This window comes from Syngnathoides biaculeatus, chromosome 7, assembly GCF_019802595.1.
Source record: "Syngnathoides biaculeatus isolate LvHL_M chromosome 7, ASM1980259v1, whole genome shotgun sequence".
Taxonomy (NCBI): Eukaryota; Metazoa; Chordata; class Actinopteri; order Syngnathiformes; family Syngnathidae; genus Syngnathoides; species Syngnathoides biaculeatus.
Window position 1 is genome coordinate 4,936,373 of NC_084646.1, and position 15,783 is coordinate 4,952,155.

The window sequence follows — 15,783 nt, forward strand, 5'->3', positions numbered from 1 at the left end:
ATGGCAATTTAGTTTTAATCCATACATACATTTTCTTAGCCGCCTATCCTCACAAGGGTCGCAGGTGTTTCCAATTACTGTAATGCATTTTTTGGGCGGATGTGGGAGGAAACCGAAGTGCCCGGAGAAAACCCGCACAGGCACGAGGGAGAGAGCATGAAGGTTCCACACAAGTGGTATTTTTTTTTATATCCGTCCATTTTCTTTGCCACTTATCCTCACAAGGGTCTCGGGGAGTGCTGGACGCTATCCCAGCTGTCAATGGGCAGGAGGCGGGGTACGCCGTGCACTGGTTGCCAGCCAATCGCAGGGCACATAAAGACAAACAACAGTTCACACCTAATGGCAATTTTGAGTTTCAATCCATCCATCCATTTTCTTAGCCACTTATCCTCACAAGGGTCGTGGGAGTTTCCAATTACTGAAATGCATTTTGGGGGGATGTGCGAGGTAACCAGAGTGCCTGGGTACTTCGGTTTCCTCCCACATCCCAAAAACGTGCAACATTCATTGGACACTATAAATTGCCCCAAGGTTTGATTGTGAGTGTGATTGTTGTCTGTCTCCATGTGCCCTGTCATTGGCTGGCAACCAGCCTCCTGCCCGTTGACATCTGGGATAGGCTCCAGCACTCCCCACAACCCTTCTGAGGATAAGCGGAAGATAATGGATGGATGGACACGCAAAAAGCTAAACCTAACGTATTTCAATATCATGTTTCACAATGTACAATTGTGAGGATATCGAAGGATGTCAGCTTTCACGTGAAATAGTACCCAAAGCAATGTTTTGCCCTGACCGGAAGTTGAAGCCGAATTGCCACGTGAAATGGGTGTGTGCGTAGTCTAGTTTTTATTCTATGTCAATGGCGTGGATACATAGCGATAGACAAAAAGATTCTGATTCTTATCACTGAGCTAAAAAACAAATGAAAAAAATAGCTCAATGGCCACCAAAACTGAAGGCGCCGAAAGCAGATGTCCGCCATCTTGATACTCCCAAAACAGCCAGTTCACTGTTCACTCCGTGCTTCACCTTTATCGGACGACGGTGAAATATTTTCCCAAATTTCATCTATGGATCAGCAAGAAAACACATTTTCTGTGAAATTTTTGATGAATTTCATAATAAAGAACTCTGCAAATTTCATTAGAATTTCAAATGCAATGAAACACGTTGAAATTTTCTGTCTGAATTGGGACATCGCTGAGACAACAAATGAACGACGCGTTTAGCATGCATTTTCCCATTGCCAAAAATATATCTGATTGACTTTAAATTTCATGTTTTTATTACATAAAAATGCTTAATTTTTTCCTGTGTTATGATGATCGTGCTTCACATCTTATTTTGGGGAAAGTTAACATGCCACGGAAATCGGGCCAACGTAATAATATGCAAGGTTTCTTGGTAATTACGGTGTTATAAGTCTTTCCTTTGCAGTTGGTCTTTTTCTGGTTTACCACAAATCCTTCATGTTACAGAACCTGAAAAAATGTCAAGTTCACACGACCAGTTTTATTTGACAAATAACCCACCATAATACAACAGGTAAACTTTGACCCGCACGATACAGGAGTACCAAAATGGCATGATTTTAAATTGTATCAAATATTAGAGAGGCTATATTGTGCAAGGCCGCTGACATTACAAAGATTTAACTTAAATTACTTAGGTTTACTACGAATCTGTCCCCATCGAAATTTCCTTCCATATCATCGCTTTTCACAGTTTTACACATAACTCCTCTGAACATATTCCCTCCCTCATTGCTCCAAAAGATGCAGCGAACGTTCATCAATGTCAAAGAGTGTTTGACATAAATCAAGACTTCTTGGCAGCTTCACGCTCAGGAAGGAATACAGCATCTCGTCATCGTAGTTTGCGCGACCATACACTTTAGAATCACATTTCTCTAGTTATTAACTATAGAAATAATTCCTGAAAGTATAGTCTTAACTAATTACCGGTCGACCATGGAATCTCAGCGACGACGGTGCTATTTTCACGCTGAGGTCGCCATTTCTGTTGTCTTTTCGCAAAGCCGACACACCACGAGTCGTCAAGGAAACTACTGGGGGGTGAGTCAATGCAAATTCATTTGGACGGTTTAACAGTAAAAATCAAGTTACGTTAGGAAAACAGAATGCTTTGCGTGATCCGTTTTACTATTATTCGTGGTTTCAAACGAAATAATATATTTATTTTTAATACTTAACCAATGTATAAGTAGAAATTAAAAATATATATAAGTCCGTGAAAAAGTTAGCATGATTGAGGGGAGGTTAGGGTTTTAATTTGGAGTTCATAAGTGAAAGGCAAATTTAGTGTGCGTCTCTTTTGAGGATCCGGTAGTAAACTCGCAAAGTAGATCAATTCCGCAACAGGACAGGACATGCATTGTGCTGTTCAGTATTATTATTAAAAATGTTCGTTTCCCCCAATAAAAGCACATTATTATGCTTTCTTCAGTGTGTATAAACGAAGAACGGTATTAGTTTGATTAGTCAAATAGAAAACATTTAAGCTTCATCAGGAGAGCTCGAGTTTATGAGTTTAGCTAGAAGTTTAGCTTCTACGACACTTGGTGTTTACAATTTGATGATCATTGAACGCAATGACTGTGCCGTAATGTTTTTAATACTATTTTACTGTATGAAAATAATGCAACCACGTTTTGACAAGGCAATATCAACCCCAAGACGACGGCGGCAAAGTCAGCTGTCAAGTTAATAAATAGTTTTTTTAAACATACAAAAAAAAAAAACGTTTCTTTTAGTTGACGATTGCAGGTTTTTTTTTTTGCTTGTAATTTTTGAGCGTTATAGTTTTCTGTAAGGGTTCCAACGTGTTTTTGTCGCCCATTTATTCCCCCCCCCCCACCCGTAACCCGTGACATTAAATAAAGTACATTATATTTTCTGGTTCACAATGTTACCATTAATGTTTGATTTGTTGATGTGAGAGGTACATATTACTTCTGAGTTTGGCTATTTATAATCTGTAGTAATACTTCAAAAATAAATTACTGACAGTGGTGATGTTTTACGAAAAAGGGAACTTTGAAATATAACGAAATAAATAAAAAAGGTTGTCTAAATCGGTCACTTGGAATATGATATATTTTGGCACGAAGAATAAAGTTAGCATATGATAAATATATGACATATTTCCGTCTGTTGTTCTTACGACTTCTATTCGTGATAAGAATTAAAATTACTCTATTTTTAAATATCGAAACATACGACTTATATTCGTGATAAGAATTAAAATTACTCTATTTTTAAATATCGAAACATACGACTTATATTCGTGATAAGAATTAAAATTACTATATTTTTAAATATCGAAACATGATATTGGTAATAATGGTGTAATATTTGAAACAATATTATTTATAATCTATTTAAAAATACAATACTATACAATACATTACTATTTGACCGCAACAGAACTTTTGTTGCTCCTCGGAAAATTTCACACGGACCTGTTTCCGGCTGGACTTATAGTTTTTACGAGGCTTGGTCTTTTTAATAATTAATATGGCTGGTAATTAAGGATGGTGACAGAATAAAAAAAAAACTGTTGTAAAACTATGTTTAAAATATGAGCGGTCATATAAGATGTCACGCTGTGGCGACCCCAACGGGACAAGCTGAAAGAAACTATTTTTTTTGACCACGCTGATCACGGGAAATTTTTCTTCCAAGCTTGTTTCCGGGGGACTTATTTTGCACGGTGGACCAAATCGCCGAAACAGGCAAAAGTTGTTTCAACCGAGTGACATTTCTCGTCGTTTATCACCGCAAACACCATTAAATTCAACACCTTTTGGAGGAAACGACACAGATGTTTTATTACAGGCACTTTGCCACCGAAACCATTACACGAAGCTCGCGTGACATTGGCGAGAAGGAGTAAGAAAATGTCGTTTCCGTGACTTTCATTGACCACCGCCATGATGTTTCCCTTCTCAAGGGGGCTTCTCTTGTATCACCCGACACGACACCTCCACGGGGTCTCTCACTCCTTCCACGTCCGCTCTTTGCGAGCTCCACTTCGGCATGTTCGACACGGATCCCCTAGCGGCGGCGGGGCGGTTGTGGTTCCACACAGCCGCGCCGGGACGCTCTTGACCAAAACTCCTGGGCACCTTGTCCCGCTTCCATGTCGTGCTCAGTTTCGTACTTCCCCTCGGGTCGAGGCCTTGCCAGCTCCTCTCATATGGATGGTGCTCAAGCCTGTGCAGAAGCTCATGGCCATCATATTGGGCAGGTAGGAGACAACTGCAACGTTTAACATCAAACATTTAGATGATTAAAATTAGACACAAATATTTGAAGGGCAGGCTAACTTTCCCGTAAAGGTACTAACTAGTTCCTGATTGGAAAATTCTTGTAGGGATCAGGGGTGCTTTAAATATTAAAAAGTGGACTGACTCCCAGTTAACAGGAGATAACATGAACTCGGCAGCACGGTGGAGCAGGTGAAAAGTGTTGGCCTCGCAGTTCTGAGATCCCGGGTTCAATCCCAGACCCGCCTGTGTGGAGTTTGCACGTTCTCCCCGTGGGTGCGTGGGTTTCCTCCGGGCACTCCGGTTTCCTGGTGTGATTGTGAGTGCAGCTGTTTGTCTCGATGTGCCCTGCGATTGGCTGGCAGCCAGTTCAGGGTGTACCCCGCCTCCTGCCTGTTGACAGCTGGGATAGGCTCCAGCAATCTAACCCTTGTGAGGATAAGCGGCAAAGAAAATGTATGGATGGAAGTAATATTTGGTATTCATTCAATCACAGGGTGTATGTTCGATACTTTTTTTTTTTCAGACAGACACCGTTACAAGTATTCACTGAGCACTCACAATACCGATACTTGTCATACTTTTGTTACATAAAATGTTCAATGAACGCAATGACACAATTGTAAACAATATTCCTTCTTTCTTTCTTCTCTAGAAAAAAACTATTTAAAAAATATATTTTGAAAAATGGAAAAATACTTGAACGCATGTTTAAACATGTCGGACAAATAGTAGGTAAAACTTGTGCTGAAAATGTTTTGTTTGTTGCTTATGTTTGATAGGGGTTTTTAAAAAAATATATAAAATTTGAATTAATTAATTGAATAATTACATTTTATTACCGTAATTTCCGGTAATTTAAGGTAAGAGTGAGACCGGTGGAATATATGTGCCAAGGAAGTGACTTTTACCGGTTCAACCCTGTTAGCGCTGTGCTAGCGTGTTTCTGCCGTGTCTCAGTGATTTTTACCAGGTATGTTTTTTTTTTTTAATCGTCCCTGTTCTCGCACAGCTAGCGTTAGTACGGAGGCTCTGTGTACCGTCTTTGTAAATATCTCGTGTTTCAATGTGGGTATGTATGTACCAAATAGTATTTCCTTTACAAATGTACTGAGTGAAAATTATAACCAGGTGCGCTCTGTAGAGCGGGAATTACGGTAATCATATGCCGACACCTACCCATGTATGGTATGTTTACTTCATGGTATGTTTGTGTATTGACCTGGGAGCGAGATAACGGCTTGTTTTCTCTCTTCTAAAACACATGCGTGCACACGCACAACTCCACCTGCTAATTCTCCCACATCAAGCACGTTTTTATTACTAATATCGTAAAAAACAGGCATCATAGGCAACATAAAAAACATTTGATATCTCTTTACTACGCAGGAGTTTAAGGAAGTGGTGGGTGGCTCTGCCGGAAAACCGGCGTCAGCTCTTCCGCCAGTGGGTGTGGCGCCGGCGCTGGCGCCTGGTCGCGGCGGCGGGCGCGGCGGCGGCCGTCACGGCCCTCCTTCTCCTCACGCACCTGGACCAGTCGCCGGTGACTGGACGCACGCGCCTGCTGGTGTTCAACAAGCAGAACTACATGGAGCTGGCAGCCTTCACCTCAAAGGCGGTGAGGGGACGTGATGGCTTCGCCATGGGAATAATCTCAGCCTGTTGACATTTTAAAACATTCATTAATTATGCAGACCGTGTTTTTGGTCGCATTTGAAGTTTCTTGATTCTGTTTCAGTTTGAAAATTTGTTCACCATTTTACAATCAATGCAGAAGTTCCTGGTGTAGGCGTTTAATTTCTTTCTCATTATATTTTAATATCCTCCAGGTATGTTGCTTTTCAAATTAATCTGTTTAAAAAAAGAACACAAATATTTTGTATGTATCTAAAAAAAACATAGCAATAAAACAAACAATATATAGGTATAGATGTAAAGTTTTTAGTTTTAAGTTGTTTTTTTTTAATGAATAAAGTAAAACATCTGGACCACGATTAAAAAATGGGTACAAAATCCTTAAACAAAAAAAAAAATTACATTTTCAAGATTCAAACAACTCGAGAATTTTTTAACAAATTAAATGTAGTCAAAAAATACTAATAAAATTCACAAATAAAAATAACCTACAGAAGTATCTAAAAATGGAAACAAAAAAACTCAAAAAAACAATCCAGATGTTAAATAAAAAAATAAAGTTAAGACTTTGTCATACATAAAATTTAAAAAATTATATCCTATCTTATTTTGCACACAGCGATTCTACAAAAAAATAATAAAGCCGCCAATTATGTATATGTATGTATCATTATATAAGTTTTTTTGTTTTTTATGATTAAAGTAAAACAAATCTGGACCACGATTAAACAATCGGTAAAAAATCCCAAAACAAAGCAAAATTACAAAATTTTTAAGATTCAAACGTCTACAATTTTTTAGCAAATTTAAAAAATGTAGTCAAAGAAATACTAATAAAATCCACAAATAGAAAAGTAACCTTCAAAAATATGGAAATATGCGAACAAAAAAAAATCTAAAAACCAATACAGATTTTAATAAAAGTTAAGACTTTGTAATACATAAAATAAAATAAAAAATAGTTTCGCTTATTTTGCACACAGCGATCCTCCCAAAAATAAAACTAAATAAAGTCACCAACAAGTGAGAATGCTTAATTTATGCTGCTTTAATGTAACTTCCTGTTTTCCTTCTTCTTCTTGTGCAGTACATGGAGGAGTTTGGCGAGCTGCTGCTGCCCGAGAGCGACGCCCGTCACCAGGCGGTGGAGCGGGCGGTGCAGCACCTGGCCCGCCGCAACCAGGACCTCCCCGAAATGGCCGACGTGGAGTGGAGCGTCCACGTGGTGCAGAGTGACAGCACCAACGCTTTTGTTCTCCCGGTCGGCCACCGATAACTTCACTTCTTCGTGCCCAAAAAAAAAAAAAAAAAAAAGGTCCTGTTGAAACTCAACTTTGGTGATTTTGGTTGTTGTTGCAGGATGGAAAAGTGTTCATGTTCACCGGCATGCTGGAAGCCGTGGCGGATCTCCACCAGCTCACCATCGTGCTGGGGCACGAGATGGCTCACGCCTTACTAGGACACGCTGTAAGTCGGAACATTAGTTACATCCACACCATCTGACGACGACAACTCATAACATCATGCATTTCCCGTGTCTTGAAAAGAGCACTTTTAAAAAAAAAGCACTGGGATCTAACATTACCAGCGCATTCACATTGAACCGCTCACATTGCACAAAACAGAAACCAAAATCATTGTCCATACATCAACTATCCAATTCACTCTTCATGTAACAGCAATGTTATTCGTTTGTTTGCAAAATAGAGTGCTGAGTTTTAATTTCTTTGTTTGAGGTCTTTGAGTCAGGTTGCAACTGTTTTCATCATTGCAAGGTAATAATAATAAAAATATAAACAAATACTAATATTATATATATTAATAATATTAAGAATAAATATTATAAATATAATGAATAATAAAAAGTAATAATACCTTTTAAAATGTCAAATATAAGCCATATTTTATAAATGATTTTTATTAGGACTCTTGCATGGAAAAGTTCTTGACAAAAGGTTGGCAGCTCTATAATAATAATCCATTGAAGCATTTTTTTTCACTGTATTCTGGTTAAATAAAGCCTAAAAACACTAAATATATATATATAAACGATGATAATAATAATATTGAATGTAATGCTTCCGAGGCGGCACGGTGGCGCAGCTGGAAAGCATTGTCCTCACAGTTCTGAGGTCCCGGATTGAATCCCAACCCACCTGCGTGGAGTTTGCATGTTCTCCCCGTGCCTGGGTGGGTTTTCTCTGGGCACTTTGGTTTCCTCCCACATCACAAAAACATGCAACATTTATTGGACACTCTAAATTGCCCCAAGGTGTGATTGTGAGTTTTTCTCTACTTGCCCTGTGATTGGCTGGCAACCAGTTCAGGGTGCCCATTGGCAGCTTCTGATAGGCCCCAGCACTCCTTTTGACCCTCGTGAGGATAAGCGGGAATGAAAATGGATGGATGGATTTTTAATAGGACTCTTGCATGGAAATGTTCTTGACAAAAGGTTGGCAGCTCTGTAATAATAATCCATTGAAGCATTTTTTTTCACTGTATTCTGGTTAAATAAAGCCTAAAAACACTAAATATACAGTATATATAAATAATGGTAATAATAATAATAGTAATAATAATAATATGAAATGCAATGCATCCGTTAGGATGAACGGACAACAAAATTATAAAGAGTTTTTTTTTTTTTTTTTTTAAAACAAGTCCCCTGATACTTCTATTGTTTTGCAATTTTTTTTTTTGTCCGGTAAATGCAATCCAATCATAACGCAATCGCACCTTCCGCACATTAAAAAGCCATTTGGTACGGCACAAAAGCCCCACTGGTGTTGTTGCGGCCGGCGAGTGTTTACGGGCTCGTTAAAAGTCCATTCTTGTTGCCTCGCGAAACAAGTGTGTCATCAACCCGGTGCCGTTTGGGAGTTCCGAACTGGGAGGAGGATTGTAATTAGATCAAGGCAATGAGCATCCGCAGGACGCCTTATTAGATCCACACTCCTTTGTTGGCGTGCGCCCCTCCACTCCCCTCCCCCCATCTTCCTAATCTAACCTCCACCTTCACCCCCACCTTCGCCATCACCTTGTCCCGCCACAGGCGGAGCAGGCCAGCCTGTCCCACGTAGTGGACCTCCTCTCCGTGGTCCTGCTGGCCGCCATCTGGGCCGTGTGTCCGCGTGACAGCCTGGCGCTGCTGGGTCAGTGGGCCCAGGACAAGCTCACGCAGGTGACCCCCAAACATTACGAATAGTTATGAATATTAACACCGTGTTGAGGTACGCCGCGCAATTGACAGATTGTGTTTCCGATGCAGTTGATGTTCAACCGTCCATACAGCAGGAAGCTGGAGGCGGAGGCGGATGAGGTCGGCTTGCAGTTGGCGGCGAAGGTACCGTCCGACCCGGATAGACTCGCAACACTTGAGATGATGGACTTGATGAACACCTCAAACACGGCTCATTTCATTTTAACATATTATAATCACTATCAATAATTAATTGAGCCCATCAATTGATTTTCTCTAAGGTCATCCTTAAATAAAAACAAGATTTCACGGTAATAATAAAAATACTTGAATAAAGTAAAACAAAAGTGACAAAACAACATTTCATGGAGTCCACATTAAATTTTTTTCTGAATAAAACAAATTTGCTCACCTAATTAAAATGTGAAATAATTCTTTCGTTAAAATAATTGATAAAATATCAGTTTACAAATTTGACCACACTGATTACATGTTGATTCATGACATAAAATATACAATTAATATAAAAAAAATCAGCTGAAGTAAAATTACTAAATTGAAAAAATTACTACATATTTCACTGCCATTATTACACAATAAATTAATGTATAAAAAAAGTCATTAAAATATTATACATTGAATATTCAAGTTTGTGCATTCATTAAATAAGGAACAGAAAAAGTAAAATTAATGACTAACAGAAAAAAGTAAAAATAAAATAATTGATTTCTTAAGACTAAAGAATGGGTTAATAAAGTTCATGAATAAAATGTTAAATAATTCAATGATTAAGTAATGAAATAGAAATATAAAAATAGTAAACAAAAAAAAAATCAATAAAAATACGCTTTAAAAACATCCATATACTGTTCTTTCAATATGTGCCACTGGGGGGCACCTTTGTCAAAGTAAACAAACAAACCTTGTGTCACAGACCAGAATAGAATAGAACAAAATGCCAATTATGGTCATTTTACATCGTACAATGATATAGGTAAGCTTCGACACTTTCAGTGCATACAAAAGTGCAAGGCAAAAAATAAATTACATAAAAATAAATCCAAATAGAGAAGTCAAATGGAATGCATTGCACAAGATTTGGTGTTGGTATTTTCCAGGCTTGGAAGAGGTGGCCTGCGTGGATTGTTCTGTAGCTTGAGCAGGAGGTTGGACCGACGGCCCCGCTTTGCCGGCCTGACAACAATCCACAACACGCCGGGCGGTCTCGCTATCTCGTGTGGAATGTTACGTTTGGGCTGGAAGTCGCTTGAAACTGTACATTTGTGTCAGTATGCAAAGTCCAAAAGTTCCTGCTGACTGTTACAGCATAGTGCAGAAATCCCCTGAAAAACTAAGACAAAATACACGTAAAAGCACTGATAAGGAGAAGCCGCTGCGTCTGTCTGCACCACCAGCAATTATTATTTCAGTGACTTAAAATTAAAACCAAAAAAACAATTAGAAATACATGATGTGTTTGCGTATACACAGGCGTGTGCAGACGTGCGTGCGGGTCCGGTCTTCTGGCAGCAGATGGAGATCAGGGAGCAGCTGAGTGGAGAGCCGAGCCTGCCCGAGTGGCTGTCCACGCATCCGTCGCACAAGAACCGCGTGGCACAGCTGGACCGCCTCGTGCCGCAAGTACACTTTCACAAAAACACGCACACACTTATAAATCACTTGTTTTGGGAAAGTAAAAGGCCAGACGGGAGGACATCCACATTTTATACGTTTTTCAAGGAACTAATGAAGTGTCTGGAGAGATGTACGATTTCCTGCTGCAGGTTCGGGAGGGGAGGAAGGATGAGGAAAGGTGCACGGGGTTATTTTGTTTCATTTTATTTTATTTTTCCTCCTCCCCGCCACAAAATAGAAATAAAAAAAAAAAGAATCCAGCTCAAGTTTACATCCTGCAGGCGAGCAAGTTATGCAGCTTAGCGACACAATCAGACGTATCTGCGGGCTAGACGGAAGCTCCTGTGGAAGTATCAGCATCCACAGTCATTATTTCTGTGTGTGTGTGTGTGTGTGTTGTTTGTTTGTATGAGTGCGCGATGGCTTTAACCTTGAGTCAGTTCATGGAGCGGCAAAGACGAGCAGATGGCTAAACAAGCGATGGTGCGGCCGATGCCCGCGTGCGGCGTATAGTGCTGGGCTAATTAAAACGTGAGCCAGGCGGTTCAGCCTGTCTAAAATTCATCTTGCGTTTTGATATGTATACATATTATAAATATAGCGGCACGATGGATCAGCTGGAAAGCGTTGGCCTCACAGTTCTGAGGTCCCGGGTTCGATCCCGGCCCCGCCTGTGTGGAGTTTACAGGTTTTCTCCGTGTCTGCGTGGGTTTCCACCAGGCACTCCAATTTCATCCCACAGCCCCAAAACAGCCAACACTAATTGGACACTCTAAATTGCCCCTAGGTGTGATTGTGAGTGCAGTTGTTTGTCTCTCTGTGCCCTGCGATTTTCTGGCAAGCAGTTCACGGTGTTCAGGTCTCGCCTCCTGCCCGTTGACAGCTGGAATAGGTTCCAGCACACCCCGTGACCTTTGTGAGGATGAGCGGCAAAGACAATGGATGGATTATAAATATGTATATACACAGGGTGGAGTGTCCGCAGCAGTATTTGGTCATTTCCAGAAGACGTTTTTTTACTTTTCTTTTCATAACAAAGAACCAAGCAACAATAATGGCGACCGTGAACAAATGGACCTAATTGGCCAGATGATAATTATGTTGCAAAATCAATCAAGAAGGCAGTGACGTCGGTGGTATGTGGAGCCGGGACGAATTGTCGGTAGGTCATCACAGCCAATCACGAGAGATGACCTTTGACGTAGACGCTCAAAGCGAAGCAGAAGTGCCGTGTGGGCCAATGCGTAGGTCACGTGACGCAAAGTGGCCTTAATTTATTACACATGAATAATTTTTATTAAAACCCTTTCCGGGCAGGGGTTGCAAATTTTCAACAGGTTTAATATAATCGAAAATTTATCATTTTCTGAACTAATCGGATTTTTCTCTCTGCAAAATTTTATTTGGTCCAGAGAGGGTTAATAAAAAAATAAAATAAATTGTCATACATTAAATAATTGACCAAAGTAATTTTCATCTCAATAAATGTTAAAATTAAAAAGTTCAGTATTAAAAATATTTGATTAAAATGTCCTAAAAAAATATTGAACAAAAAAACAAATATCCATTAAAAAAGAAAAAAAATACATTTGAATACTGTTTAAAAATTTTAACAGAATCCTAGTTCAAACACAAGACAAAAGGTGGTTATCTTTTTTAGATTTTGATATGGAGTAGCATTCTTGCATTTTACTTCAAATTCAATAGGATTCTTGACTTCGAAAGCTAATGAAGCAATCATTAACAAAAATATTAAAAAATCAATAGGATTCTTTTGTGCGTGTTTGTGTAGGCGCTGGAGTTGAGGGAGCGCTGCGTATGTCCCGACCTGCCGCCCAGCGACCCCCGCACCGTCTTCTCCAAGAGCGTACGCGTGCTGTTGGAGGAAGCCAAGGCGGGACCGCATCCAGGTTCTGGCAGCCCGCGCCTGCCTCAACACGGGCCCACCGGGGTGGTGGTGGCCCCCGCGGCTCTGCTCTCCCAATCCGGACCACCTTTTTTACCCCGCCTGACCCGGGGGGACAGTAAAGCTTTGGGCGACCCTAGAGAAGAAGTTATGGCACCAGAACGGACTCAATGAAGAGAAGGAGAAGCCTGTGGTACTGATATCCACTCAGTAACTCATACTGGACCGTAGAAACGGGGCCCGCGTTTTAGGGTTAGAATGGATTCAGTCCTGAGTACCAGACCCCAGCGGAAAAGCAAATGTCCAACATTAAAATATGAGCTAAATTCTTTTGCGGGAGCCCAGTATTATGCAAACACAGGAAATGGTTCCCATTGAAATGAATGGAAATGCAATTACAGTGGCGCCTTTAAATACTGTAATTTCCAGACTATAGAGCGCACCTGATTATAAGCCTCACCCACTACAGTTTTTAAAGGAAAAAGCGTTTTGTACATACACAAGCTGTACCTGATTAAAAGCTGCGTGTGCTCTCATTGAAACATGAGATAGTTACAAAGATGACACACAGAAAAAGTTGTCAAAGTTTTAATAATATATCTTAACTTTTCTTTCCAAACAATGCCTGTGATGCAGCAGTATCAAAGCAGCAACACGCTAGCACAGTGCTAACCGGGCCGGTTAAAATAAAAAGCATACCTGTAAAAGTTGCTGAGGTGCGGCAGCAACTTGCTAGCACAGCGCTAACGCTAGCACAGTGCTAATGGGGCCAGTTAAAAAAAAATAACGATAAAAATTACTATGTCGCAGAAGTAACACACCAGCGACATGCTAGCACAGCGCTTAGATGCCGGGTTGAAAAAAAAAAAACATACCGGTAAAAATCACTGACGCGCTGCAGTAATACAGCAGCAACACGCTAGCGCAGCGCTTACAGGGCCGGTTAAAAAAAAAACATACCGGTAAAAGTCACTTCCTCGGCACATATATTCCATCGGTCTCACTCTTTTTCCGCTTGAGAGGCCCCCGTCCATTAGAAAAAATGCACAAATTAGCAGCATCGCCACATAAGCCGCAGGGTTGAAAGCGTGTGAAAAAAATCGCGCCTTATAGTCCGGAAATTACGATAGATGAAATGCGATTGAGTCGTTTAGACCATTTTTGCTTTGAGTTGCAGAGCAAAAAATGCGGGTCGAGCGCCGGACGGTGGCACTGAGCTCACCTCACTTCACAACAAGGAGCATTTAGTCAGATGCTCCACAATTCTTCCAAAAAAAGAGGCTTCAAGCTGTTTATTTTCACTCCCACTTCAAGTGTACCATCAAACTAAACTTGAGAGGAAAAGAAAAAAAAAACATTTTGTGTGTTAAAAACAATTGACTTGTTTTGGTTTTATTATGCAGGGCTTAATGTTGCGCTCTAAATTTAAAAAACAGACAGCCTCTTAAGGTCAAAGGTTGAGTAGTTTTACTTTATTTTTGATTTGTTATTTCTTACCCTTGTGGTTAAAATGTGACTTACACCGCTGAATTAACTTTTTTACAGTTTTTTGTTTATAGTTTATAACAGCGGTTACAGTACGGTCAAAAATGTTAATATGCTACTTAAATGGCAGTTCGTCAGGCATCCTTGTAGGGGGAATAGTTTTACTTGATTTTTGTTTTACACTTCACAAACAGTTCAAATGTGACTTAAAACTCAAATTAAATGTGAAATCAGAACAATTTTGGCATCTGGTATGCACACAGACTACAGATGACGGCAACACCCAGTCGGCGGGCGGATTTCGAGGCCGGAAATAGAGAAAAAAGCAAAACAAAAAAAAAAGAACATCCATCCGTATTATGCTGAGCTGGCGTCATTTACATTTAAATCAAACATTTGATTTTTTTTTTATGGGGGGGGCAAGACAAAGTAAATACTCTGCGCTTGTTATTCCGATCTTGTATTTCTTCTCTCAAGACGACCACAGGGGACGTCTGGAATGAGGTAGGGCAACGCTGGCAGTTCTTCCAGGTATCGTGAGAACGTGTCGGACGCAGGTGCTGTCATGGCCCATCGTGCACTCCTGCCGAACTTTGACCTCTGCAACACTTGTTTATATATTGCATGCGTGCATGCTAAAAGTTTCAACGCATGATTTAAACGTGCAGCATGCGGGTTTCAGATCGGAAATGAATTAATGCAGTTTTTGAAATTCATGCTAACTTTATTGTCCAATATTTCGTGGATCCCCAAGTTACAGCTCCGGGACCCCCGCACACAGAAGTTGTACCAGTGATGATGGCAAAACAACCAGAAGCACTCTCCCAGGCACGTTCAATAGGTGAGTCGTTTTGCCTTATTTAAGTCTTACGATAAAAAGTTTTTTAAGACTTGGTTGACAGGTTCGGATTTTCCAATGTTTTCTTGATTAAAGGGATTAACTCCCCGCGACCCTTGTGAGGATAAGTGGCAAAGAAAATGGATGGATGGAATCCCGTTTTCCCAAAGTCCTCTTTAACACTATTTTCTGTATATATTCTATAGTGCACATATTAATACTCGTCAAACTTGACAAAATATTAATGCAAAGAAAACATGTGTTTTACATGGTAAACAAGGTACATGGGGGGATGGGGGGGGGGGCACTGATTACCGCTGCTGTCGTCTGTTATCTGGCGTTAACGTGACGCTTACAACTATTTAGCGGGGCAGGATGAGGGATTAAGCCGGGAATACATTTGAATACATTCGCAGAATAATCCTGCCGGGTTGGGGGCCGATTCCGTCACCTTTTGTCTGTTTCTTATTTTGCACGATTCCGGCAGACTGACACCTGCTGCCAGCGCCTTCGTCGCACTTCTGGCAGTCGGTCCGGCCGTCTCGTTGTCATGGTTTCTCGCCCGCCGCCGCGGTTTTGAAGGACACAATGATGCCAAAAGCAAAATAAGTGACAATATGAAATAGACGCCCGCACACTTTCGCTTGCACACTCAAATTTAGCCGCTTAGTTTTGCAAGTATTAACTAAATTACTGATAGTAATAATTATAAAAATGAGAAAAGCCGACATAAAAATGACATTTGTACCTACGCCACTACTGCTGCCAGTACGGTTTTCATTTTTCTCATC

The 15,783-nt window shown here is 40.4% G+C and overlaps 1 protein-coding gene and 1 non-coding gene across 3 annotated transcripts; one reads left to right on the forward strand and one right to left on the reverse strand.

Annotated features, from left to right (window-relative positions):
* Positions 1-1,025: 1,025 nt before the first annotated feature.
* oma1 (OMA1 zinc metallopeptidase) lies at positions 1,026-13,205 on the forward strand. 2 transcript variants are annotated; one of them, XM_061824445.1, is made up of 8 exons: positions 1,026-2,081; positions 5,684-5,912; positions 7,017-7,190; positions 7,289-7,396; positions 8,982-9,110; positions 9,198-9,272; positions 10,620-10,769; positions 12,556-13,205. In XM_061824445.1, the coding sequence occupies exons 2-8, from the start codon at positions 5,883-5,885 to the stop codon at positions 12,841-12,843; spliced, it is 954 nt and encodes a 317-aa protein (XP_061680429.1). In that variant the 5' UTR covers positions 1,026-2,081; positions 5,684-5,882; the 3' UTR covers positions 12,844-13,205. The 2 variants fall into 2 exon arrangements, with proteins under 2 accessions (XP_061680429.1, XP_061680428.1); XM_061824444.1 differs by lacking the exon at positions 1,026-2,081 and adding an exon at positions 3,648-4,275.
* On the reverse strand, positions 1,743-1,957 carry LOC133504158 (small nucleolar RNA U3). Its single transcript, XR_009795914.1, has one exon. It is a non-coding gene; the product is annotated as a small nucleolar RNA U3 (small nucleolar RNA).
* Positions 13,206-15,783: the final 2,578 nt, after the last annotated feature.

Excerpts from the sequence above, each read along its gene's own strand:
- oma1 (XM_061824444.1), top strand. The coding sequence starts at position 3,959 with ATGATGTTTCCCTTCTCAAGGGGGCTTCTCTTGTATCACCCGACACGA. Across the intron at positions 5,913-7,016 it reads CAGCCTTCACCTCAAAGGCG|TACATGGAGGAGTTTGGCGA; the intron begins GTGAGGGGACGT and ends CTTCTTGTGCAG. Across the intron at positions 10,770-12,555 it reads TGGACCGCCTCGTGCCGCAA|GCGCTGGAGTTGAGGGAGCG; the intron begins GTACACTTTCAC and ends GTGTTTGTGTAG.